General features: G+C 40.3%; 1 protein-coding gene across 1 annotated transcript; it reads right to left on the minus strand.

Annotated features, from left to right (window-relative positions):
- Positions 1-1,572: 1,572 nt before the first annotated feature.
- On the minus strand, positions 1,573-13,025 carry tmem184c (transmembrane protein 184C). The gene is made up of 10 exons (XM_038271069.1): positions 12,480-13,025; positions 9,242-9,372; positions 9,100-9,136; positions 8,781-8,986; positions 8,071-8,145; positions 7,902-7,995; positions 7,693-7,805; positions 7,524-7,623; positions 7,271-7,442; positions 1,573-2,032 (listed from the first exon to the last, which is right to left on the minus strand). Exons 1-10 carry the CDS (start codon positions 12,594-12,596, stop codon positions 1,746-1,748), a joined length of 1,332 nt encoding a protein of 443 aa, XP_038126997.1. The 5' UTR covers positions 12,597-13,025; the 3' UTR covers positions 1,573-1,745.
- Between the last annotated feature and the right edge of the window lie 5,692 nt (positions 13,026-18,717).

Below are 18,717 nucleotides of genomic sequence, written 5' to 3' on the forward strand. Positions count from 1 at the left end.
ACTTTTCTACTAAACAGTAACAGGAAAGTCCGTCATCAATGGACTCTGAACATGCAGGATTTCAGAGGTTATAAATACAACTGTAACCTGTAAATTAGTTTTTGGATTAATAATTTGATATCTCTGGATCCAGCATATTGATGCACAAAATTTTAATGCAAGATATATAATATTTTTACAGTTCTGTGATAATTACTGTTCCATGTCATTTGTTTTGTCAGTTGATGGAATGTTAGAATCTGCTGACTAAAGTCAATGATTAATCCATTTCTAAATGATGTGGTTAACATTTCAAAAATCAAATCAATTTTCTGCAAACTTAACCTACAGTGAAACAGGCTTAGTGCAAAGAAAGAAGAAATCATAGCAATATTAGCTGTAAAATCTGACAGAATTAGACTTTTGGCAAAATCGAAATCTAAATTTACTCCATTGGCAAATTGTCTCAGCAGCTCAAATCAAGGGGAAATTAGTTTATTTCCTGAAAACACACTGTTTAATTTTTAGTTCCTGTTGTGATTATGCAGTGATTTCTTTTATAAAAGGAAACTGTCAACAGTTCTGATCAAATCCATCTTCCAGTCACTGCAATGGAGCGAGAAAAAGCTCTAAATATTAAAGGGAAAACAAGAAGATGTGACTGATGGGTTTGTGTCCAATAAAGTGAATCTGTTCTTGAGACGCCACATAAAGTTAAACAGAGCGTATGCTTCTGCATGTTTCAACATTTGAATTGTTTTTGTTCTGATAAATTTATAAAAAGGAAAAAAAAGTTTATAATTTTGGATGAAAGTTTAGGTTATTTTTCCTTTATTTGATTCGATTGAACCATATAGAGAATTTTAAAGAATTAAAAAAGAAAAATGGCAAAATTCTGATCTATGGGGGAGTTTTTTTACATTATTGTTGCAAAGAATGTGTTTTGTAAATGTAAATTATAAAAAAAACAAAATGCAATCCAGAAGAAAGTTTAAAAAACTTCTTAATAAAAAGTTTTGAGTAAATTTGTAGTTTAATTTTCTAAATTCTGTATCTGAGTTTTATGGATTTCATTCTTTTCAAATTGCATTTTCCAGATTCTCTTCATCTCTGGGGGCAGGCTTTCCTCTAAAGTGAGGAGCAGAGAAGCATTTCTATTGGTCTGCTGGACGTTAGCGACAGCATTTTATGGGTTCAGACAGAGTGGTCGTGTTGGGCAGGAAATAAGGAGAATGTGATCTGGAGAATGCAATTTGAAAAACAGAAAATAATTCTAAATATAAAAATCTGTAAAAAAAAAAAAAAAAAGGAAAAATTAAATTGAGAAAAAATGTTTTTAAACAAAGTTTTTTCCTTTCTTTTACAAAGATGTTCTTTGCAACAATAATGAAACAAAATTCACTCCATATGGTCCAGTTCTGGAGGCACAGAACCCTCCTGAACCAGTCGTCCTGGTTGATGGAAATCCCTGTGAGAAAAAAGGATCCTAATAAAAACAACAAAGGCTTTTCTGAAAGATAACTAAAACTCCACAGACAGCGACCCGATAGCAACACGGTACCGGGTCAATCGATCTTAGTGTTAGAACTTAGAGGCACAAGAGAAAAAATACAGATGTTTGTGAGGAAGCAGCCGTGTAGAACCAAACCCTTCCTAGAACATTCTTCATGTCGTCTTTAACAGAACATTCCTGTTCATCTCGGTCCGTTTTCATTCCTTTAAAGTCGGGTAGTTCTGGAACTGGGACCGGCCCAGTCGAGTCCGACCTAAGTGATGACGAGGAGATCCTCCTGCTCTGGTTCTTGGCTACGGTCCGATCTTCCACTGTCTTGGGTTGGGCCGGTTCCGCTCTGGATCTCTTCTTCCCAAGCGGCTGAGTCCAACCCTGCCGGAGCCGACAGGGAATGTGGAGCCGGGGTCCGTCCCAGGCCTTCATACTGGCCCTGGTCCGTGATGGCGTCTTGAGATGCCGACGCCAGGAGCCCTGATCGCTCGCCGTCACTCTGCGCCTCGCTGAAGTAGGACTTCTTGGGTCGACCCATGACGGTCCGTCCTGCAAACGGGTCCAATAAAAACAAAAACCATCAGAGGTTTTAAAGCTCAACAGCAGAGAAAAGGGATTCTGAAAAAAATACTCAAAGCCAAACTTCATAAGGTTCAAACTTCAGGACATGTAGCCGGTTAAAACTGGACCAGAACCAGTTAATGTGTTCTGAAACTTCAGGAGTGAAATTCCTGTCCTGCTCCTTATCACTAGAGATAAAGGTGGTACATGGATGATTCCAGAACACGAACTCTGAATGGGACTGACTGACTGAACCCGACCAGAACCAGAACCTGAGTCAGAAAACGACCCCTCACAAATCAAACATCTATGACTGTGCTGCTGATTCACCTTTTAAACAGAGATGAATTACCGTAATTTTTTCTTTGTATAATCGTTATCATTGATTATAATGGCAGCAGATTTGGGGAATAGTTGGCATTTTAGGATAACTTCTATTTTAGTTTGACTTCTATTGTAACTTTTAGATTTTTTTTGCCTCCTCGGGGCCACCGTAATCTATATCAGTGATATACAACCTACAAGTGGCTCCTTTGATCTTCCAGTGTAAAACTTAATAGCTTTGGAAAAAATAAAAAAAACATAATGCAGATTTTTTTTTTTTTTTATAAATAATTGCATTAAATTTGACACTAAAAGTCCCAGTAATACGCTTTAAAGGAAAAATCCGGTCATATTCAGAATTTAAACTTCTGAAAGTACTTTTAATATGAAATTATTACATCCTGTTCAATAAATAAGTGTTTTTAATTCAGAGTAATTTTCATTGGAATGTGCTTTACTGGAGGCATCCATGTTTGTCAAAGAACAATACTGCCACCTACTGGTTTGTGACGTCACGGTGCGGTATCGGCTGTTGATCAAGTCCCAGTGCTGTATCTGGTGTTTGTCACAACGCGCTATTATCCAAGTCATCTTGAAAACATTCTTCTTCCAAATGTTGGCTACATATTACGTGTTTTTTCTCTGGCCAGAAGTTCGATGGCAAATCCTCCCTCTTCATGTTGGCGATCCAACGACCAACCCGTCCGTGGAGGATCAGGAATCAGAAAGGTGAAATAACTAATTTTTTTTCACTATTACCTGATGTATTCCAGCATCCAGCTGCCATGCACGTGGGCATTGTCAGTTTCACTATAGCTCTGGTGAATTTCAATGGTGAAGTCCTCTGGAAATCTTCAATAATTGTTGTTGATTGCAGATGTGTCTAGTAGTTCCCATTGATTTAGCTTGTAAAGCGGGGAGAATGGCGCTAGACAGCGTGAGTCTCCCCGTGACGTCACTGCCGGAAGATGGCAGGAATGAGGTGTTACTATATTTGGGCAAAAATGGCCGCTCCAAGACTCCGTGACCATGACGAAAATAAAATTTATTTATTTTTTTTACTGATTAACGTTAAATTCTTTAAATCATCACAAACGTATTAGTTTTAGGTAAAAATAGTGACCCATTGGTTACTCCTTGCTGAACGGACTTTTCCTTTAAAGGAATAGTACACCCAAAACATGATTAGCCTTCATTTTCTACTCACCTCCATGCTGAACAACACTCTGGAGTACTTTTTTGATATCTCAAATGCATCTGGAGATCTGGGAGACTTCTTGCTGTCTGCTGACATTCAAATAATGGAGGTCTATGGTGCCCGAGACAGAAAGGTCCATAAAAGTCCACAAAAACTTGTCAATATTCCTCCATACTGCTCGTCCAATGTAATCCAAGTGTCCTGAGTGGGTAGCATCCAGAATTTACTCGAAACGAAGTCATTTAGAACGTTTTAGAGCCTAAACAGTAGTGTATAGGATTTCCTAATAGCGCCCCCATGCGCGCTCACGATTCTACGGAAGCCGGCAGACCAAACCAGCGCATTCAGCTCGGCAAAGAACTCATGCTCTTCCTCAACACTGAAGTCCTCAGACATTTTTCTTTCGTTGTTTCTTTCTTTGCACAGGTAAACAGCACATTTCTTCTTCTACGCTTGCATTATCGGCAGACCAGACGCTGAATGCGCACTTCCTTCCGGTTTGGTCTGCCGGCTTCCGTAGAATCGTGAGCGCGCATGGGGGCGCTATTAGGAAATCCTATACACTACTGTTTATGCTCTAAAAACATTCTAAATTACTTCGTTTCGAGTAAATTCTGGATGCTACCCACTCAGGACACTTGGATTACATTGGACGAGCAGTATGGAGGAATATTGACACGTTTTTGTGGACTTTTATGGACCTTTCTGTCTCGGGCGCCATGGACCTCCATTATTTGAATGTCAGCAGACAGCAAGAAGCCTCCCAGATCTCCAGATGCATTTGAGATATCAAAAAAGTACTCCAGAGTGTTGTTCAGCATGGAGGTGAGTAGAAAATGAAGGCTAATCATGTTTTGGGTGTACTATTCCTTTAAGACCCATTTTTCTTTCCTTTGGGTTAAAATCCAGATGTTTTTATTTCCATCACCTAAGATTTCATGGAGGAAAATGGATCCATCATTACTTTATTCTTCATTAGCTCTAAGCCTAAAAATAATAAAACGATGGTTCTTCAAAAAATAACTTTCCTGTTAGTAGGGGAGACCGGGTATGGTTGTAACATGGGGAGAGTTGTAACACCACCAGTTCCAGCAATCAGGGATAAGATTGGAGTCACATGATCATTTCAGTGTTTACCCGCTTCCTCCCCAATCTCATTTTGTGATTGTCAAGGCTGGAAACAGGTGGATGCAGATACTAAGGAGAAAAAAACGGATTTTGAGGTAAGAAAGTACATTTTTTGACCATGACTATATTTTGTTTAGTACTTATACTGTTGCAGATAAAACCATATTACTTACATTAGATCAGTGGTTCTCAAACTTTTTCTGTCATTCCCCACTTTGGACAAGGGGGAATTTTCAAGCCCCGCCTGTCCCCATCGCCCCAACACAATGCTAATGAAATATGCAACAATCTTAAAATTTTCCAATTTTATTGAAGTAACAAGTAGTATCTAAATACAAACTATCTACATCAAATAACAGCATGCTCAAATATAAAGAAAATAAAAATGCAGCTGTGTCAAAATTTGTATCAAGCTCAAAGATAGAAAAAATTAAAGTGCCACTCTGCAATCTGTTAATAAAAGAAAAGAAGTGAAATCCATCTGGCAATACAGGTCTATTTATCCCTGCATTAGTGGCTGCAATGAGCCTGTTTTGCATTGCACAGTTTCTCAAAACGGGGTTGCAGGCTTGATACTGCCACTCTCAAGTCATGCTCAATGTTCAGCTGAGATCTGTATTTTGTTTTCAGTGAAGCAACAGTTGAAAAGCCCATCTCACAGAGACATGATGTGGCAAAGGGAAAAAGAATGCACACAGCTCTCTGCCCGATGAGTGGATACTCCCTCTCCACTCCAAACCAGAATTCACTATGAGTCTGAGCATTAAACCTGAGCTTCAGGGTGGAGTCAGACGTCATTTCAATAAACTGGTCCTATTTATTTAAGATAAAATATTTCAAATTCAGTTATTTATGATCAACCTGCGCCGTCAATCCCGGCGCACGTGCGCTTTATTTGCAGTCTGGACGCTGAGGGTAAACATGCTGTGTCTCTGCAGCGCTGAGAGGGACTCCTGTGATAGCGGGGGAGAACGGGGTGGGGATGGGTTAGGCGCCCCACGGCAGCACCTGCCGCTGGAGGACAAGAAAAGGAACGATACGTGCTTTCACGTAAGAGTCTCCAAAAGTCGCTAATTTGTCGCTAGTCCCTTTTTTAAAAAAGAGTCGCTGGAGGGGTCTAAAATATAGCGACAAAGTCGCTGAGTTGGCAACACTGGGGCGCGAAAGTTTATTCCGTTACAAATAATATGCCGACGTCACGTCAATCATTATTTTGGCACTTCAGTTCCAGGGGAAATTTTTCTCATATCTAATGTTCTTTTAATTAGACTGCATGTAGGCTATTAATGATTACTTTGTGGGTTTGATTGGTCTAAAAAGCGGCAACATGCAGCTATAAGGACAGTTTGCTCTCACACGTTCTACATTTATAGTCACACAACACACACACACACACACACACACCGGAACTTGGCGCGCCCCACCTGTCACGTCTCAATTCCCCACCAGTGGGTCGCGCCACACACTTTGAGAACCGCGGGATTAGATGAAAGTGTAATTCCTCAGGCAAAATGTGATTCATTTCCCCGTGCTACTTTCAATCCGCTATGCTACTACAGCTAGCTAAACATGGCTGACAGGGTTGGGGTGGGTTGTAACACATCTTTAAAAAGTGTTACCCTATGCAGTCTCTGGGCCCACCAAGCCTGCACTCCTGGGCTACAATCATTCATTTGTCACCACTGTGACTCTGATTAAAGATACACACACACACATAGACACAACCACAAGCACACACACACACATTGACATTGTTTTTTTTTTAGACCTACATGTTTGTTCGGTGTTCATTAAGCATACAATATACATGTTAGAGAGAGAGAGAGAGAGAGAGAGAGAGAGAGAGAGAGAGAGAGAGAGAGAGAGAGAGAGAGAGAGAGAGAGAGAGAGAGAGAGAGAGAGAGAGAGAGAGAGAGAGAGAGAGAGAGAGAGAGAGAGAGAGAGAGAGAGAGAGAGAGAGAGAGAGAGAGAGAGAGAGAGAGAGAGAGAGAGAGAGAGAGAGAGAGAGAGAGAGAGAGAGAGAGAGAGAGAGAGAGAGAGAGAGAGAGAGAGAGAGAGAGAGAGAGAGAGAGAGAGAGAGAGAGAGAGAGAGAGAGAGAGAGAGAGAGAGAGAGAGATTGTTCTTGTATTGTTCTTTTAATTCAGTAAACCTATTTTTGATGCATATCACATGGTGTGGCCTCTGTTTTTGCTTCTTTTGTGTAATTGTTACAACTTACCCCAGCAGGTGTTATAACCTACCCCGGTAGCGGGGCAGGTTGTAACAAAGGCACACCATGTATCTGACATGAACTCATGAAGTCTGTGATATACTTGAAGAGGTTTGAATTGGTGCCATTTGTAGTAAACTAATGTGGGTATTTTGTATAAAATTTTGAAAACTCTAGCTCAAATATTCTGTGAGTTAAAGGTGCTGGAGCCAAAAGTGTTACAACCATACCCGGTCTCCCCTATATGTATTTAAAAAAATACATTTTTTTCTAAAGCTAACGCAGCATTAGCATCCTAAACAGATTCTACTGGGCTGGACTGAGGGTCTGTCCTGATCCAGACCAACATGGCGCGTAGAGACTCACCAACGTTGCGGACTTGTTCAGAAATATCTGCTCTGACGTCCGAGATGTCCCACATGGCCATGAAGGAGTCAAAGCAGGAGACCTCCTCTGCGTCCTGGATGTAAGGCTTATAGCTGAAGCTGAAGTGGTGGGCGATGGCCGCCAGGAACATCTCCACGCAGATGACAAAGTCCTGAAGGAAAATAAAACACAGCCTGGTTGGTTTGACAACATTAATAATAGACCACATTCCAGCTGCTTCATGCTAACCCACCTGTAAGCCAGTGGCGACTGCCTCCACGCTCTGCCAGTCCCAGGTCCGTTTCTCAGAGATGATTCCCACTTTAACCAACACGGCGATCAGCACAGCTTGCCTGGAAACGTTTACAAATCCTTAGTTTCCTCAGATGAAGACGATCTATGCATTGAAAGGCGAGACTTACCAAAAAGAGACAAACACCACCATTTTCACGCAGAGGAACTTCCCCACTGGCTTGATGGGACCGAGCTCGTCCCTCAGAGCCCGGTAGAACAGAACCAGGCAGTACATGGCAAACTGTAACCAAACCAGACGAAGGAAAAGAACCGGCTTCAAACTGTGAGCCAAAGTCTGGAGCACTGGCTTTCAAAGAGCAGCGGCCCGTTTACCCACCAGCTGGGACATGTTGTTGAAAATCACCAGGTAGGTCCAGGCGTTCCGAAAGTTGAAGTTGCCTTCGTCGTAAACGCCGCACAGCTGGCAGATTCTAGGCAGAAACAAGCGTAGGTCAGGTCATCTGGTTTACTGAGGAACCGACTGCAGAGGAGTTGAGTTTACTTACAGGGCAATCACCGTGGTGACGGGTCTGACCACCGTGTACTGGAGCACCCCCAGTTTACAGCGCAGCAGCAGGACCCTGGTCAGTTCAGACAGGAAAGGAGAGATTTCAACCAGACATCAGACCTCCAAAGATCATTAAAGGCTGACAAACTGATCAATGAAAGGTGCCTGTGACGCCCCTAGTGGAGAGCGTCGGTACCACAAGTAGGAAACAACCAGAATTCGAAAAAACATAATAAATATGAATTCTACTTTAAACTGTTAGGCTAACTAGTCTTCAACTGGAATCTGTGGAAAAAGTCAGCAGCGTTTTTCAAGAGTTCTTAGTCCTATCTATCCCAACGAAAACAAAAATTCTCCTAGAACCTCCTAATGGCTCCTAAAATGATCTGATGGGTTCTGGGCAAATCCACGGTTGCATTAAGGAGTCCAAATACTCTGAAACTGAACCCCATAGATGGTTCCAAGGTGACAGATCCATAAAACTTTAGAAAATGAAACCTGTATATAAACCATTTCACCTTTGAATCTTTTAAGTTTATTGGAAAAATTGTATGTAGTTTATAATTTTAGCATTTTGTTTTAATTCTAGCTTTTGGTTATTCTTTGGTATCTTCCGTCTTCCACCAGCCTGGGTAACAATGAATTAGTTGACCTTAATTCAGTTAGCGATTCCTCTGATCTTATTCATAATTTCATCTCTAAGCTCACTCTCCCATCGGCCATGGTGGACAGCAGCAGAGTGGGGGGAGATGCTTCTGCTGCTCCTGGACCTCCAGCATCATCACCAAGCTGGGATACTGCCGTTCCAGGTAGTTGAGCAGGAAAGTCATGAAGTTATAGATGACGTAGGCCTCGTAGCACTCTCTGCATGTGTCCACATAAATGGCTATACTGGGGTATTTCAGCGCGATCCACTGGAAGATAAATGACACGTGTCAGTTAAAGATCTACAAACCGAGAAACGTCTGCAGAAAATTATGAATTTTCTAATTTCACATTATTAAAAGATAAAAGGTTTGTGACTCACGCTGTCCAAGCTGTAGATTGGGACCATCCATAATATCCTGAAATAATAAAAATAATAATTATAATAAAGGGGAATGAAAGTCAAAACCCAACTAAAACGGTCTTAATGGGTTTTCTTTCTTCATTAGGAGGTGTGTTGATACCTGATGATGGGTTTCTGCAGGTCTGGTTGGGTGTAGTGCACCAGGTGCTGGAGGATTCCCCATAACGATATCGGTATGGTCATAAAAACAAAAATCCCAGCAATGAACCATGCTTTGTTATGAGTTCCAACCTGTTTTTGGAAGAAAAAATTAATATTAACACAAATAACTCCAAATATCTTCCCCTCTACTGCATGTATTGCTTTGGTAATGATACTAAATATGCTTTTTTTATTGGACACAAAAAAAAGACATAAACCAGGGAAGAGCTTTAACTATCCAACGCTGTTTGCAACATTAAAACATGCCTTCGTATATTTATAAATTCACTCATGTTCTGACTTGTAGTAAAGACTAATTATCCGAAAATGTTTAGTGTTCATGTTTCTGTTTAACGTCCAACAAGTCATGACATTATTTTTGGACATTCGAGACCAAAGTCCTGAAAACCAATCCATCTGCTAAACACTCCCAGAGAGACGGGGACAGGTAAGCTAGATAAAACTCACACATGATCCGGATCATTAGGACATTTTAATGAATTGTTCCTTCCCATGAGCAGACCTCTGGTGAAAATGTCATTAAAACTAGTGTTGCACCGATCCCCAATACCTGTACCAGTACCGTACCGATACCATCTGTCTGAATATGCTGGTGAAGGTTCTCAGTCATCCAGGTGTTACGGCTCCTGGCCTTTTAAGACTAACCCCTTGTTCACACTGGCTCCGGTGCGGTTACCGAGCCAACAGAGACCGCAACTCCCGCACACCCCCTCTCACACTGCCCTTTTGACTACGGTGCGGTGCAGCTCTGCGGCTCCGGCAACAGGTCCGGAGATTTAACAGAAGTTCACTTGAGTTCACGTAACTTCACGCGATAACACGGCCCAAATAAGGATATTTGCGAGAGCTTGTTGCGGAGGTTCTCCGGCACGCCGCAAGGATAGCTTTCTTGCGGAATTTTCTGCAGCGCCGGAGTGTCTCGGTAACCGCAGCCGGACAGCTCAGCAGCCGGTGAGAGAGGTTTACGTCTTTTTAATGACTTGGAATCACTGCGGCGCCGCACCCACCGCACCGCAACGGTAAGACCGGAGTCGGTGTGAGCCTGGGGTAAGCAGGCTTGTTTTTTTATGCAGGTTCAGCTCTGACAGAAATCTTCCTTGTTGGTTGCCTGAATGCTGCAGAGGAGCAGTGACATGATTGGACCATCAGAAAATTGTCAAGCCAATCAGATGTTGATGAGGCCCACCTGCACCATATAAAAGGCTCCTGGAAAGCTTTCAGTTTGGGGACAGCTTGTAGGAAGAGGTTGTTGTTAAGCTGTTCCTCCACCTGTTTTGGGCAGTTGGAAATCTTTGCCTTCGCTTGTTGTATATTTTTCTGAATCTGCTTTAGGTGGACTTTGTTCAAGCTAGAAACTTGTGTTTGGGAGGTTCTGTGCTCCCTTTGTCTTTTCTTTTGGGTTGTTTTGAGTTAAACTTAGAATGACTGCTTTGGACATTTTGTAATGTAATTTGCACTTAACCATTCTTGAATTTGTTGGTTTCCAAGTTTGAAAACGTCTTCAAAATTGGAACTTCATGCTACTTGGATGTAAACTAATTGCCATCTTGGTTTTGTCAAGCTGCTGTCTACCTTTGTGAAGCAGGAAAAAGACTAATACGAAGTGAATTAGTAGAACTTTTTATTGCCTAACTTGAATGGGTGACAATAGTTGATTAAACGTTTGGCTAACAAAATGGTATCGATGCCCTATTTGTTGGTACTCGCTGATACCGATACCAGCATTTTAGTGCTGGATCGGGGCCCCGCCTGATACTGGTATCGCTGCAACGCTGATTAAAACCTGTTCATAACTTTTCCAAGTAAACCTGCAAACAGACAAACGCGACTGAAAACATAAACTCCTTGGTGAAGGTAACCTTTACAGGTTTTTCACTCCTACAGCAGCGATGTTTAATTTTTTTTAAAGGTTTTTCAAGGTAAATTGTCATAATTTGACATTAAAATGTTTATTAAATGTTTTTAATATTTGATTTTACAAAGCCAAATCTCCTCCTCAGTGTCAGTGCAAACTCTGTATGAACCACTATGTTCTTCTTGCTGCCCTCTGGGAAGTGGCTTCACAGCATGCAGGTCCAGCAGGTTCTGCAACAGCTTTTTCCCCACTGCCGTCAGACTGTTGAACTGTTTTTATTTTTATTTTTTATTTTTTAGTTTTTACGGCACTAGTGGCTCATTTCTTCGACAGGAGGCTGACAGGAGAGGGGGAGTGACATGTGGCAAAGGACCACAGGCAGTACCACCAGATACTGCATGGGGGTCGCGAAAGTTTTGGTTTATTAGACTTTCTCTTTAAATACACATTAAGATGAATTTAAGACACTGTAGTAAACAGATAATTGGAGGCAGAAGATCTTCAATGCACACATAGAGGCGCTTTCAAGCTGGGCACCGTTTCATTCAAAACACCTGTCCCATCATCCAGGAATCAGAGACAGAAATACTTTAATAATCCCAGGGAGAAATTACTTTCGTTAGACTACTCCATCTGTAATAGAGTGACTATGTGTTGTGAATTGGCGCTATAGAAATAAACTGAATTGGATTATAGGACCAGTTTGATATAACACTATTTCATACAATATATATAAAATTAGGGGGTCCCTGCTCCATCTCGCCATCAGTTTGGGGGTTCTTGGCCAGCAAGACATTGAAGACCCCTGCACTAGACTGTTGGAAAACAAATCGAGACTCTGCATCACACTGATATCACACCAAATAGAACTCAATTCAAATTTTTTATTCTACTGCATTTTTGCTCCATATATAGTTGTTTGTTTTTGCACTGCTCTGAGCTTCCACATCAATGCCTTTTGCACCAAGTTTTTCTGCTTCCATTTGATCACTGCTGCTTTTCACTGCTAAGCTGCTGCTGTTTCACTGTCTGAATGCTCTGTATGCAAAATGTCAATAAAGCTGTCTAAGTCTGCCTAAGCACCTGTCATTACACGGTGGTGGCAGCATCATGCTGTGCGGATGGTTTTCTCCGTCATGTTTCAGAGATGATGTTGAATCGGTTAGAATCCGATACAAGGACGACCAGGAAGAAGACGCTGCAGGTTTGGACCGGAAATGATTAAAATGTCCTAAAACCGAGAAGCTGTGGATGACGTCACCGTGTAATCTGACCGCGTTTGAGCAGAAACTTTAAACTCCAGATGAGAAAATCTCCTCACCTCGGATTTCTGCAGTTCCCAGATGCAAAACGGCAGGACGACGATGAGCAGCAGGATGTAGAGCAGAACGACCAGCGGGCGGATCCACCTCCTCCAGTCCCCACAGGAGCAGGGCATGTCGGCCCGCAGAGAGGCCCCTGATCCACAGACAAACACAGCAGTCTGGAGCTAAAAGCCTTTAGCTCCTAGATCGGTTGCTCTGCCATGGCCCGCTTCTGTTACAGCTGATCTATACCTGGGGGTCAGCTGCTTCACCGGAGGACACACCGCTGGTGTCTCATTAACAACTCATGTGACTCCGGCTGGCTAACGTTAGTTAGCCCGTCAGCTGATTCAACACGTAAACAAACCGAACTGACGAACCAAGCTGCCAGAACCGCTTAAACCAACCAAACAAGTCCGAATAAAAAAGATTAAGAATCATCAGATACTTTTTATATATTACTGGAAGATAAAGTCTGCTAAGGGTGACAGATCCTTAAAGTTTCCTAACAGTGACCGTTGCTAAGCGGACGCTTCCGGATGTTTACAGTTCGGCCTTCAACCTGATTGGTCCATCCGGGAGTCCGCTCCTTTTTAGTCCACCGACTCGAGTTACGGCGATGAGAGGAGTCTCTCTGCACAAACAACTAAACGTGTGACTGAGGATGTTTTTACTGTGAAAATGATGATATTTAGAATAAAAACAGAAATAAAATTTAAAATCCTCCTTCTCACATATAAAGCCTTAAATGGCCAAGCTCCATCTTATATCAGAGATCTGATTGTTCCTTATGTTCCTAGCAGAGCACTTTGCTCTCAATCTGCAGGTTTACTAGTGGTTCCTAGAATTTCTAAATGTAGAATGGGAGGCAGATCTTTTAGTTATCAGGCTCCTCTCATGTGGAACCAACTACCAGTTTTAGTCCGTGAGGCAGACACCCTGTCTACTTTTAAGGCTAGGCTTAAAACTTTCCTTTTTGATAAAGCTTCTAGTTAGAGTGGCTCAGGTTATCCTGAGCTATCTCTATAGTTATGCTGCTATAGGCTTAGACTGCTGGAGGACATAGGGACCCCTGTTTCATCATTCTGCTTCATTCTATCTTTATTCTCCCACTCTGCAGAATCTGTTAGTTTAAAGGAATAGTACACCCAAAACATGATTAGCCTTCATTTTCTACTCACCCTCATGCTGAACAACACTCTGGAGTACTTTTTTGATATCTCAAATGCATCTGGAGATCTGGGAGGCTTCTTGCTGTCTGCTGACATTCAAATAATGGAGGTCTATGGCGCCCGAGGCAGAAAGGTCCATAAAAGTCCACAAAAACGTGTCAATATTCCTCCATACTGCTCGTCCAATGTAATCCAAGTGTCCTGAGTGGGTAGCATCCAGAATTTACTCGAAACGAAGTCATTTAGAATGTTTTTAGAGCATAAACAGTAGTGTATAGGATTTCCTAATAGCGCCCCCATGCGCGCTCACGATTCTACGGAAGCCGGCAGACCAAACCGGAAGAAAGTGCGCATTCAGCGTCTGCTCTGCCGATAATGCAAGCGTAGAAGAAGAAATGTGCTGTTTACCTGTGCAAAGAAAGAAACAACGAAAGAAAAATGTCTGAGGACTTCAGTGTTGAGGAAGAGCATGAGTTCTTTGCCGAGCTGAATGCGCTGGTTTGGTCTGCCGGCTTCCGTAGCGTCGTGATCGCGCATGGGGGCGCTATTAGGAAATTCTATACACTACTGTTTAGGCTCTAAAACGTTCTAAATGACTTCGTTTCGAGTAAATTATGGACGCTACCCACTCAGGACACTTGGAATACATTGGACGAGCAGTATGGAGGAATATTGACACGTTTTTGTGGACTTTTATGGACCTTTCTGTCTCGGGCGCCATAGACCTCCATTATTTGAATGTCAGCAGACAGCAAGAAGCCTCCCAGATCTCCAGATGCATTTGAGATATCAAAAAAGTACTCCAGAGTTTTGTTCAGCATGGGGGTGAGTAGAAAATGAAGGCTAATCATGTTTTGGGTGTACTATTCCTTTAATTTTTAACATCATGCTCTTTCTGCTTTTTCTCATAGTAGCTTTGCCTCGTCTGTTCCTGTTTGGCTGTGACTCCATCCTGGAGAGAAACATCAGCTGTGCTGCTGCCATCAACACCTTTGTTTATAGATGTTGGAGATCGGCCTGTTTTCCAGTGTAGTCCTGTTTCTGTGACTGTGACTAACTGGATGTGCTCTCTTCATCCTCTGACATGGGAGCGGGATTTTCAGCTCCTCTGCCTGGCTGTGTTTCCTGGATGGGGCCGCCTTTTACAGCTGCTTTTTGTATCTCTGCTTCTGTCTCCTTGAACCCCAGTCGGCCTCAGCAGATGGCCGCTCACACTGAGCCTGGTTCTGCTGAAGGTTTCTTAATGTTAAAAGGGAGTTTTTCCTCTCCACTGTCGCTACAAGCATGCTTAGTGGGAGGGTTTGCAGAGAGTCAACTCTCAACTGGTTTTCCTTAGATAGAAAACTTTTAATCAATCTAAGTGTATGATGTGGTGAATTGTAAAGGGCCTTGAGATTAAATGTGTTGTGAATTGTTGCTATATAAATAAACTGTATTGAATTTAATTGAAATAGAAAACATGAAAACAAAAAAAAATCAGGTAGAAGAAACATGTTTCTACATAATTTTTTAACAACTTAAAATAATAAATCAATAATTTCAATAGGTAATACGTAAATGTTAAGAGAGGATAAAGAACTTTAACTATGATATCTACTTTAATATGGAGTGACTTTTGTTCCATTATTGTTGCAACCAAAGAAAGTGTTTTGTAAATGGCAGTTTTAAACACAAGAATATAGTTGAAGTAAAAGTAAAAACTTTAATAAAGTACAACTACTCCTAAAGTAAAGTGTTCTAAAAGACACTGAAGTAAATATAAGTAATTACTAAATCCTCATTAATAATGCGAAAAAAAGTGGTGACGTTAATATTCACCATCGGTTAATATATTTTATGAGGGGAATAAAGTTGTTTCTCCCTCTTAGATCTAGACTGTAGTTTGTTGACAAGAAGGAATGTTTTCCTAATTCATGGGTCTGAAACCTTTAAAATCTAAACAGCTATGATTCCCTTAGTCTGGTTTAGTAAAAATTGTTTAAAACCTTTTTTTTTTTTTTTTTATCACACAGCCTTTTATTGAAACACAATGTATTTTTTTGGTTACATTTTTGCTAAAAGAAATTTGTTTACTCTGTCATTTATTTTTGTGAAATGTGATTTATATATTCTTTACAAAAATCTATTACCGCCTCTTAGGCTTATATTTGGTATCATGTTACATTAAGAGCCATAGTAGCTGGTCCAATGAGCCACATGTTGCAAACTTCTGGCCTCAGTAAATTTACAGCAAATCTGTAAAAATAAAGACCTGCAGACTTTGGAACCAGGAAGCTCAGTTCTTTATGAGCCGTAAAGCAAAGCGCCCTAATAAATCTTATAGGTGTCACATGTTGGCTATTTTGATGCCATAAAACAAAAAACATTTTCTCTGTATCAATACAGTCTGAGAATCCACAGAAAGGCTCAGATTGAAGCATCTGCTTATTCATGTTCCTTTAAAATATATATCCACGTAACAAGCAAAATAACTTATTATTAAACAGAATAAATAATAGCTGCAATGACAAATCCTTTCAGATTTTTGGTGACATGTTCTGCACCTCCCTCTCCATCCCAAAACAGCAGTAAACCCCCCCCCTCACTGCTGGTAATCAAGTGCGATGGCTCAGCCACCGGCTGAAGGAAATGGAATGCACCCAACCAGTTTGCCAATTTAGGCTGCTCCAGTTTGCGACCACTAGATGGCACTGCACTGTCAATGTTTTATAATCAACATGCAGAATCTGATTTATATTTTTCTTAACTTATTAGGACACTACTGTTTGTGTATAATGTTTAAAACTAAACAAAGATGTTTTAATATAAAGAAGTTAAGCATAAACTAGAAGTGAACTTTATTCATCTTAGTTTAAAGACATTTTCTCTATAAGTTTGAATGTGGTTGAAATGTATGTTCTTAATGATCTTTTAACAGGTTTTTCTTGAAATTTGAATGTGTTGCATCTGCAAATTAAAACTGGTTTAAATATTTAGAAGTCAGGCTAATTATTGATATATTTAATTATTACATTATTGTAACACTGGGGTAACCAACCCCAACAATAATGAGATTAGCTTAAGTTTAAGCTTTGTTCTAATATGAAAATGTTTTCTCACACTAAGATTTTTTTAGGAATTTGAACAGTTATTAAAAAATGTCTCAACCATCACTGGTCTCCCCTATATTCAAAATTATTATTTTTTTTTTATGTAATAATAAGGATGATAACAAAATCAATAAAAGCATGTGCTGGTCTAAATATACAGAAAAGTTTAAAAAGTATTTAATTTAACCAGTTTAGAAATCTTCACTTGTACCAGAATTAATATTCAGTTTGTCATGAAAGCAACTTTTTCTAATTTGTTTCGCTCATAAAAATCCATTAAACTTTCTGAACTAAATGCTGATTGTGTTTTTTTAGGAACAGCGTCTCTTTCTAAGGAAATTAAAGTAGGCAAACCTCGTATCAGGGCCACCGTAATAAATGGAACTGACCAACGTTCATTTCGTCTCCTGGTTTAGAAATCTCTGTTGAAGACATGAAAAATCATCTGAATCAGGTATTTGTGCAGAACAGTAAAATAATTAGTGTTCAGCAAATTAATTCCCTCGATTTATATAAAAGGGCCTTGAAGAAAAAAAGCAGTTGAGATCTACAGTCCTCCTTCCAGCTGCTGCCATCTGACAGGAGACCGAGAGCCTCCATTAAAAAAGATAACCGGATAGAAAAACTCCTTTGTTCCTTTTGCTTCAACATCTTTAAATAGAAAACAAAAAAAAAACAAACAGAATATTTCAGTTCATCATTGCTCATATTATTCTGGGTCATATTTCATTTATTTACTCAATCATTTTGAAAGGTTGTCTTTTATGGAACTGGTTTAATTGTGTTAAATTGTTATTATTTTATAAAACGATGATACGCTGGCTCCCTGTATCTCAGAGAATAGACTTTAAAATACTTCTGTTAGTCTATAAATCTCTGAATGGCTTAGCACCTAAATACATCACAGACTTGCTATCAGTGTATCAACCCTCCAGACCACTCAGGTCTTCTGGCTCCAGCCTGCTCTGCATACCTAGAACCAGAACTAAACATGGAGAAGCAGCATTTAGTTCCTATGCTCCACTTATCTGGAACAAACTTCCAGAAAACTGTAAAAGTGCGGAAAGCCTGAATTCCTTTAAATCAAGACTAAAAACACATTTGTTTAGGATTGCCTTCGACTGTTCCAGTTAAACAGCTCAACTGAAACATCATTAGTTCAACTTTTTTATTTTCTTTAGTCCAACTGTTTTTAATGTTCTTTTTTGTTTCTGCATTTTTTATTTCATTTCTTTATTTTTTCCCTACTTGCTTTGAATCTGCTTCATTTTCCTATAATCATGTAAAGCACTTTGCATTGTCTTTGCACTGAATTGTGCTATACAAATAAATTTGCCTTGCCTTGCCGTGCCTTTAGAAATACCTTTTAAATGATCTCTTTATTTAAGAACTGGCTTCATAGGTCATTGACAAGTCTCTGTCCTAGGAAATGTGAATCTAATCTTATCTTATCTTATCTTTTCTTATCTTATCTTATCCTATCCTATCTTGTCTTGTCTTTTCTTTAAAGTGACCTGCTGTAGAAGCCAGGCAGGAATCAGAGCAGCATTTACAGACTGGCTGTGCGTTCTATCAGTTAGTAGCCTGTTTACTAGCGTAATTCTGTCTTTAATAATTGCACCTTTGTATAAATAGTAGGTAAGGCAATTTTATAGGAATGTGTGAAACTAGGAATAGATTCCACTCTAGGTGAAATTGTGAAATTAATGCACAAATAAAAGATGTTTTCAAGAAGTTTGGTCATAAAATGATGTTCAATCAAAAAAAAAACTAAATCACATGAAAACCTTCAGCTCTTCCGTCACTATTAGTTCTTTTATTCCATAGTATTGCCTGTGCAAGTTGAACCCACGTAGGTGGAGTCTGTTTTTTTGTTGTTTTTTTCACTCTCATGCATTCATAGTTTGATTCCAAACACAGTTTTTGTAAGAGGTGGCAGAACTTTCCTTAATATTGCAGCTCATCTCAGCCCCACAGTCACAGAAATCACTGGT

The sequence above is a fragment of the Cyprinodon tularosa genome, unplaced genomic scaffold (genome assembly GCF_016077235.1).
Source record: "Cyprinodon tularosa strain WSP-4 unplaced genomic scaffold, ASM1607723v1 ctg79, whole genome shotgun sequence".
NCBI classification, from domain to species: Eukaryota; Metazoa; Chordata; class Actinopteri; order Cyprinodontiformes; family Cyprinodontidae; genus Cyprinodon; species Cyprinodon tularosa.

Bases quoted from the DNA above. Each gene is read 5' to 3' on its own strand.
- tmem184c (XM_038271069.1), bottom strand. From the start codon at position 12,596: ATGCCCTGCTCCTGTGGGGACTGGAGGAGGTGGATCCGCCCGCTGGTC. The intron at 8,987-9,099 runs GTGAGTCACAAA...TTTATCTTCCAG, and splicing joins CAATCTACAGCTTGGACAGC to TGGATCGCGCTGAAATACCC. The intron at 2,033-7,270 runs GTGAGTCTCTAC...ACCCGTTTGCAG, and splicing joins TGAACAAGTCCGCAACGTTG to GACGGACCGTCATGGGTCGA.